Source organism: Girardinichthys multiradiatus, chromosome 11 (genome assembly GCF_021462225.1).
Source record: "Girardinichthys multiradiatus isolate DD_20200921_A chromosome 11, DD_fGirMul_XY1, whole genome shotgun sequence".
Classification (NCBI taxonomy): domain Eukaryota; kingdom Metazoa; phylum Chordata; class Actinopteri; order Cyprinodontiformes; family Goodeidae; genus Girardinichthys; species Girardinichthys multiradiatus.
Genome location: NC_061804.1, coordinates 25,971,222 through 25,979,802, shown reverse-complemented (window position 1 = coordinate 25,979,802; position 8,581 = coordinate 25,971,222). Strand labels below are relative to the sequence as shown.

At 37.6% G+C, this 8,581-nt stretch overlaps 1 protein-coding gene across 4 annotated transcripts in view; it reads left to right on the top strand.

Moving 5' to 3' along the window:
• The window catches only part of spns3 (spinster homolog 3 (Drosophila)), a 34,114-nt gene that overhangs the window by 17,034 nt on the left and 8,499 nt on the right, over positions 1-8,581 (top strand). For 3 of the 4 annotated variants that reach the window (XM_047378681.1, XM_047378680.1, XM_047378678.1), the window contains exons 2-4: positions 6,037-6,283; positions 7,221-7,286; positions 7,494-7,630. In XM_047378681.1, coding sequence (XP_047234637.1) covers positions 6,058-6,283; positions 7,221-7,286; positions 7,494-7,630 — 429 coding nt within the window. In that variant the 5' untranslated portion in view covers positions 6,037-6,057. Of the gene's footprint in view, positions 1-3,898; positions 4,034-6,036; positions 6,284-7,220; positions 7,287-7,493; positions 7,631-8,581 lie in introns of those variants that run through there. The other variant, XM_047378679.1, reaches the window with a different exon arrangement.

The following is an 8,581-nucleotide window of genomic DNA, read 5'->3' as shown; positions in this document are numbered from 1 at the left end:
TTGGGTCTGTTTCATTGTACCATTGCAACTTACCCTCAGTGATGTAACAGCAAATTATGATTCACACAAGCAAATTCTGAAAGAAAATCGGTGCCTTTATCTCTTTATATTCTAAAACAATTTTGTAAACACAATAATTTTGCTTATAAGGTAATTTAGCCTGTAGTTCAGAAATCATTAGGTGCTGGATTAAGACTGATTGTCATTTGAATAAACTTTATTATAAATAGATCAAATCAAATATTGACTTAATGCGATGCTATTATGTCATCCATCTTCGAGAGTTGCTGTCTCTGCTTCTTTATCCATTGCTAATCTCAGCTCTCCAATGCTCTAGTCATTCACTGGACCTTCCTGATACAGAAACTTTTATATTGCGGAGCATGATGAATGGTTGGATAAGATTGGACTGCCAAACCTGGTTGGATGGCTAAGATATGTAAGATTAGGATTTTTGTGGTACATCCGGATATGATGATTAGATAAGTCGAATCACACCTTCACCAAGTAATTTTGTTGCTGAATGGAGAAACTTTTTAGACCTTTTTTAAATCCTTTTACACCCCAACAAAGCCACAGAGGTGACAGCAGCAACTTTGTCTTGCAAGAAGCACCTACTACTACTGACAGAGACTACATGGTTTATTTGCATTAGCAGCAACAAGGTAACAAAACTAAATGTTTAAGTTAAACAATATCGCATAGAAAAATATCATTATTGAATTCAAATATGTGGATCAGTTCTGAATCTAACCATCTCTAATTTATTGAATTATTTAGTTTTTTTAGGAATATTAGGGGGCACTGATGCATTAACTACAGGCAGCATGCACAACTCAACACAATAAAACTACAGATGCACCAAGACTTTGGCTCATAACCAGAAATAAACAATTTTGTTTTTTTTACTGGCCCAAGCTAGCGTTCAACTAGTCAGAAAGTCTTTGTCAGATCACTGAACCTATGAGCTACCAGGTCGCACAAACAATCACTCTTTGGTGTGGACATTTTTACTAAGGGAAGTAGACTCAAAGTTAGCTTTTATCAGCCTCAGTCACCTGTTTACAAATGAAGTCAGTAGTGTTTTAAAAGGAAACTGTATTTTCAACATGTTAGACATGTTTCTCTTTTTTATACTTTTAAGCTTCCAACCTCTGTGATGAAACATGCTGGATTTGAACTATGAAACCTCAGAGTTCAGGTAAAAATATATGCTCTAGTGAATAAACACTAGGATTTTTGTGGTACATCCGGATATGATGATTAGATAAGTCTGACAACCACAAAGAAAAGCGCCTACAGGTCCTTCTCAAAATATTAGCATATTGTGATAAAGTTCATTATTTTCCATAATGTCATGATGAAAATTTAACATTCATATATTTTAGATTCATTGTACCCTAACTGAAATATTTCAGGTCTTTTATTGTCTTAATACGGATGATTGTGGCATACAGCTCATGAAAACCCAAAATTCCTATCTCACAAAATTAGCATATTTCATCCGACCAATAAAAGAAAAGTGTTTTTAATACAAAAAACGTCAACCTTCAAATAATCATGTACAGTTATGCACTCAATACTTGGTCGGGAATCCTTTGGAGAAATGACTGCTTCAATGCGGCGTGGCATGGAGGCAATCAGCCTGTGGCACTGCTGAGGTCTTATGGAGGCCCAGGATGCTTCGATAGCGGCGTTTAGCTCATCCAGAGTGTTGGGTCTTGAGTCTCTCAACGTTCTCTTCACAATATCCCACAGATTCTCTATGGGGTTCAGGTCAGGAGAGTTGGCAGGCCAATTGAGCACAGTGATACCATGGTCAGTAAACCATTTACCAGTGATTTTGGCACTGTGAGCAGGTGCCAGGTCGTGCTGAAAAATGAAATCTTCATCTCCATAAAGCTTTTCAGCAGATGGAAGCATGAAGTGCTCCAAAATCTCCTGATAGCTAGCTGCATTGACCCTGCCCTTGATAAAACACAGTGGACCAACACCAGCAGCTGACACGGCACCCAGACCATCACTGACTGTTGGTACTTGACACTGGACTTCTGGCATTTTGGCATTTCCTTCTCCCCAGTCTTCCTCCAGACTCTGGCACCTTGATTTCCGAATGACATGCAGAATTTGCTTTCATCTGAAAAAAGTACTTTGGACCACTGAGCAACAGTCCAGTGCTGCTTCTCTGTAGCCGAGGTCTGGGGAATGCGGCACCTGTAGCCCATTTCCTGCACACGCCTGTGCACGGTGGCTCTGGATGTTTCTACTCCAGACTCAGTCCACTGCTTCCGCAGGTCCCCCAAGGTCTGGAATCGGCCCTTCTCCACAATCTTCCTCAGGGTCCGGTCACCTCTTCTCGTTGTGCAGCGTTTTCTGCCACACTTTTTCCTTCCCACAGACTTCCCACTGAGGTGCCTTGATACAGCACTCTGGGAACAGCCTATTTGTTCAGAAATTTCTTTCTGTGTCTTACCCTCTTGCTTGAGGGTGTCAATAGTGGCCTTCTGGACAGCAGTCAGGTCGGCAGTCTTACCCATGATTGGGGTTTTGAGTGATGAACCAGGCTGGGAGTTTTAAAGGCCTCAGGAATCTTTTGCAGGTGTTTAGAGTTAACTCGTTGATTCAGATGATTAGGTTCATAGCTCGTTTAGAGACCCTTTTAATGATATGCTAATTTTGTGAGATAGGAATTTTGGGTTTTCATGAGCTGTATGCCAAAATCATCCGTATTAAGACAATAAAAGACCTGAAATATTTCAGTTAGTGTGCAATGAATCTAAAATATATGAATGTTAAATTTTCATCATGACATTATGGAAAATAATGAACTTTATCACAATATGCTAATATTTTGAGAAGGACCTGTAAATTAAAATACTTTCATACGGTCATGGCACTATTTATAATAAACACTAGATGGCGATAGGGAAAACCTCTGGTCCAAAAGACATTCTGTTGTCAATAACATGAAAAGTAGAAATCAGGATGTAAAGCTGATAAACCAATAAAGTTTTATGCTCTTTATCTTCCACATCAAGTTCTTACTCCAATTTACTCTGAAACTAAATGTGAGAAATGATGTCAGACCTAAGTTTACAAAAACACTGAGGGGGCGAACGTTGGTACATTGCAATTGCGCATTCCAGTAAGCAGTGGCTGCACTTTCAGTTGTGGTATTAGTTGGTAAGGTCAGACTAATTTTTTGTTACATACTGTGTTAATAACTGATCTAATGAAGCTAGAAAAAAAGACATGTTCACTTTTTGGGATTTTTGATATATGTTTAGTTAGGATCAGACAGGGGTATTTGGATACATTTGAGGCTTTGTTACAGAAGTGTAATCAGGGTAACAATTAACCACTCGATGCAACAAAGTGACAATAATTCTATGGAAAAATACCTTCTTAGAGTAGTGGTCACCAATCAACAAGCTGCACTGAAGCCTATAAAAATAGAAAAAAAGCAGCTTTGTTTGAGGGATTTTTCATATTATTAAATCAGCTAAAATGTGCAGACATTTTTCCAATAATGGAGACTAAAATGTAGAGCTGACCCACTTTTCTTCTTACATTTGACAAAACATGTAGAGTAATGAAACCTATCAGAGGCATACCTCTGATTAAAGTCTTAACACATTCATTTAGCACCTGAAACCTGCAGACTTTATGACTGCTGATGGGGCTCCTGTCTGCTATCTGTGTACACAGCCTCTGAAAGGTTCTAATGAAGGAAACCGAAAGCATTAAATGTTTTTAAACATTTTCCTGTTAATTACAAAGCTGCATGAAAGAACAAAAATCACATTTAGCAGTGTTGTGTCAATCCAACGGTGGAGTCATATGACCAGCCCTGAGTGGGCTGGGCACTCTGAACTAACTTAATATATCTTGAGTCAAGCTCAAAGTGAGATAATGGTTAGCTTCCTCAATACTCAGAGTCACAGAGGAGCACGCTCTCTGACATTCAGTCTTGCAATATGAAATGAGAGAAGAAATTTAAAGAAATTCTCCTAGAGGCACCGTCTACTATTAGGTGAGTTAAATTTCTTTTGTGCTTTTTTAGACAGTTTCAGCCGCTTAAAAGTCCCGCCTTTACAACATTCAGTAACCTCATCAGCAGCAGTGATAGTAGGTTTGATTAAATCAAGGGAGGACTTTGGATGTAAAGTTTGAATTCTGAACAGTACCACTCTGCTGAGGGTGTTGTTTGGAGAAGATTCCCAGCACAATAGGCTCTGTGTTATCACTCCATGGACTCTGTAACCTGGGCTCAAGGACTGCGGGTTTTTCTGTAATGCAATCTATAAAAAAAACCAACAAGATGCATTATGTGTTACAGTATATTCTCATGTTTTTTAAGTCTGTTTTTTAAGCTGTATATTTTCTGTGAAGTTACAACAAGAGCTGACGACTTCCAATAGGTACTAATAACTACCTTAACTGTGCAGTTTGGAAGAACTGTTAAACATCTCATTATCGCTTCACCAAACAACTTCCTTCTGCTTTCTTCTTTTTTTGTTGTTGACATATTTATATTTGTAAGCTTGTGAAATTGCCGTTTGTGTCATTTTGAATGCTCCTGTGTTGACACATTTCCCATAAACAAGATTCCTTGTGGGAAGTTTCACAAGCAGAGCACAAGTAAAGCAATCCTCACCATATGTTGCTGAAATATAAGCCTTTTTCTAAGATATTAGTTATTGTGGGGTTTTATCTTCTTGCTTTAACAAAATCAATTTATCTGCTTACACAAGGAATGGGCTACATCTTAATGTTTATCGTGTACAGAGGGAAATAAGTGATTATGGTAAAAATTGATCATCTTGCAATTACAACCATGCTCTTATTACCAACCCTCAGAACTGATAGAATAATTGGGATTGTGACTTTTACTATTCAAACTCTTTACCCACTGTTGGTTTCAAGAAAGGGGCAACAAATGGTTTCTTTATGCTTCAGAGTTTGAAAGGATACAGATGCAGAAAGGTTTGTTGGTGTCCCTGATTAAATGTGTGAAAAGTTGTAAAATAAAATCAGAATTAATTGTAACAATATAATCTCATACTAAAAAGTATCAGAAAATTAAACCTTTCATTTGAGAACATTTTTACCATATGGAGAAAATCTTGTGGAAATAAATAATTGTTTGTAACAAAATCACTGGGGGCACAGATATTGATCTCATGTTCTCAATGTTCTCAATGCTGTGTTGATTTGGTTGTATGCACCTTAACATGGTTCCCAGTTCCCTTTGAGAAGTAACAGGCCCATAGCATCACAGATCCTCCACCATACTATTTGTCGGGAACAATAATGTGTTTTTCCCCTATATTCATTCATTTTCATTCCTGCAAAGCTCAATCGTGTTGTCATCTGACCAAAGCAGATGACACTGGTTCCAGGTAAAATCCCAGTAGCATTTAGCAAACTTTGCATGTTTACATTTACAATAGATGGATGTAAAAGTCTTTCTGGCATCTGTTGTTATGGAGAGATGGTTACCTGAGGATGACATGATTTTTTTGTACTTCTCTAACAGTGGGATTAGGAGATTTTTATTAATTCCTTTACCATCCTTCTCACAATGTGTGATGGCAACATAAACTTGGGTCCTCATCCAGTATACTGGCCAGTGGATGAGTGAAATGGGCCTCAGTTTCATGTCATGTTTATACCTCAGAGAAACAAAAATTTATGGATTAAAAAAATATAAGTTACTAGAGGCTCCAATTAAGTTAAAAGACTGAAGTATGATTAAAATGCTTCAATTGTATTAATTTTAAAATGGTTACTAGCAATACCAATGACTGCACCACAATAAATTTGGCCATGTTTGTATTTAATCCTCCTGATCCATATTCTCACTACACATCACAATGTCGTTTGCGAACAGCATTTTCCTGCCTGACTTCTGTCACCCTGTCCACCAACAATACTCGTTCCTGTCATGTGCTGTCAAAAAATGTATGCTGATATTTTTTTAATTGGCCTCATATTTTGTTTGTTTTATTGTGTGTGTTTGGTTATTTTTTTTAGGCAACCAACGGGCTACCCAGTATGAAGCTAGAGGGATCTGTGAGCTCCCCTCTGGACATCCCAGTTCCTCGATGTAGCTTGGGGTCCAGCTCAGGTCTACAATATGGCTCTCACATAAACAGCGTTTCATCACTTGCACCTCTCGCAGCAGACAAACCAGCCATTTCCCCGAGACGTGCCTACATAGCTATAGCTGTGCTTTGCTATGTCAACCTTCTTAACTACATGGAGCGCTACACGATAGCAGGTGGGAGGATTTTTTGTGGTCGACTAGAGATCATATCACCGCTTTGCCAATTCCTACCCCCATTCTGCCATTTTGTCCCTTATGACTTCCATTTTGAACTTAAAATGAAATGTTCTCATACATATGCACTCAAAGCATTGCACATTAGTTTGGCTAAAGGTAAATTTGTCAATTCTTACCTCCAATTTCATAACCACGTGTTGCAATTTTATCACTTCCTACTACCATTTTATACTCACGAACAAACCCACATGCAAGTCGTTTCCTTTGTACTCACAAATTTACCTTCTGTTATTCATATGCTTACCATAGAACATACTTCTGTTTCTCTGTGTGGACCATTTTGTTCCGTTATGGAGATATATTTTAGTGAAAATAAAAATATAAAAAAGTTGTAACCACATATCTGGACTGGTTCTGACAGAAGATGCATATATTGTAGATGGTCATAGAAGTAAAATTGATTTTCTTTTCAATTTTAGCATCTTTAAATTGTGTTTTATTGTTTCTAAATAAGATTATAGCAGATGGCACATGGCATATTTGATTCAAACATGCAATAGGAAGGTCCTACATTTCCATCAGGAAACCTATATAGGCAGGTACAAAATTAAAGTGCATAATATGTTCTGAAAACATTATATTTCACATTATTTCCATTGATTGTGGTTTCGTTCCCTGTATAGATAAGTTGATTTTAATTAAATCGAACAGATTATGACCCCTTATCTAACCACAGTAACTCTAAGACACTTCCTACAGGCAGATACTATTGATTAGAGTCATAAAACTACGGAAAGTGGGTAAAACAGGTACAATACAATAGAAATTGCAAGGGTGCACCATGGTGAAGGGACAAAATGATGTGGTCACTCGACATTGTTTACAGCCTCTGATTTGGTAACTTTTGCAGTGACTTGTCATTGTTGTCATGCAGGCGTCCTTTCTGATATTCAGAAGTTCTTTGATATCAGTGACAGTACAGCTGGCCTGCTGCAGACAGGTATGGGGAGGCATCTCTTAACAAATAATGCACACATGGTTCTTAGTTTTCTTTGTATTTGAAATGTGCTAAAATAAAACTGAAAACTTCAAGACACATACTTGTTGAATTGTTTTTATACATTATCCAAGATCAATGCTTTTGACTTTTTTCCCAGAGCTTTCTTCATTCACTGTAAATAAACTCATTGTGTTGATATGGTTACAGTTTTCATCTGCAGTTTCTTATTTCTGGCCCCTCTCTTTGGTTACCTTGGGGATCGTTACAATCGCAAATACATCATGCTTTGTGGCTTGAGTGTATGGCTTTTGACTGCAGCTGGAAGCTCTTTGGTCACCGGATCGGTAAGTGACAAGCTTGCATGCACTTAATAGTACATTAAACAAGAAATAAGAAGATGTCAGAGGGTGTTACTTCCTGCTGCACCTTCCTCTAAGCTTTAGCATGTATTCTCTAAACAACTAAAATAGGACGTTTACTTTCAGCACAGAAGTCTAATTTGTTGGTCAGACTTTATGTCTACAAGTGCAAATAGTATGCATTGAACTGGCACAATGAGGAGAATAGGCCAAATGTAGCCAGACAGAATCAAAATGTATGGAATTTGACCTCACCTGACAATCATTTTCAGTGTTCTTGTAAAGAGGAAGTTCATTCTTAAATACAATGAATGTTTTAGCTTCATTTAGAGAAGGCAAACAGGAACTAATGTTTGGTATGGATCAAACTTCAATTGCAACGTCTGTGATCCTCTTAACAAATGAATACATTTAATAATAATATATTTTTTTATAAATCTTTAATAAAATAGAAAGTGTTTTAAGCTTTTAAGACCAAACTACAGCTTATCTCTGCTTTGATTACATGTTTGCCGATCTACAAACGAGGTGGTAATCGGATTGCGTGTGCAAACGTTTTAACGTGTTTGCCTTCATAAATATGTGAATCATATGATAATGACCCAAACGCACAAATTCATGGGAAAAGGATATGCAAATGTATTCCCTCACCACACGCAAGGCGATTTTCAAAGCCTGAAACGGTTTGCGGGCGCAATTTATGCGTGTGGATTTAGCACATTTGAAATGCAGGTGCTAACTGGGACGCAAATATGCCTGATGTCACTTTGGCCAGAAGTAGGCATAGATAGAATGACAGATAACAGGGAGAGAGAGTCTTACATGTGCCAACAGATTTTGGTTGTCAAAAATAAAAATAATAAAAATAGATGAAAATAGAGGATTCTATGTAGGATTTTCTAAGCTCTGATTTGAAGCCAATCACAAACAGAAGCC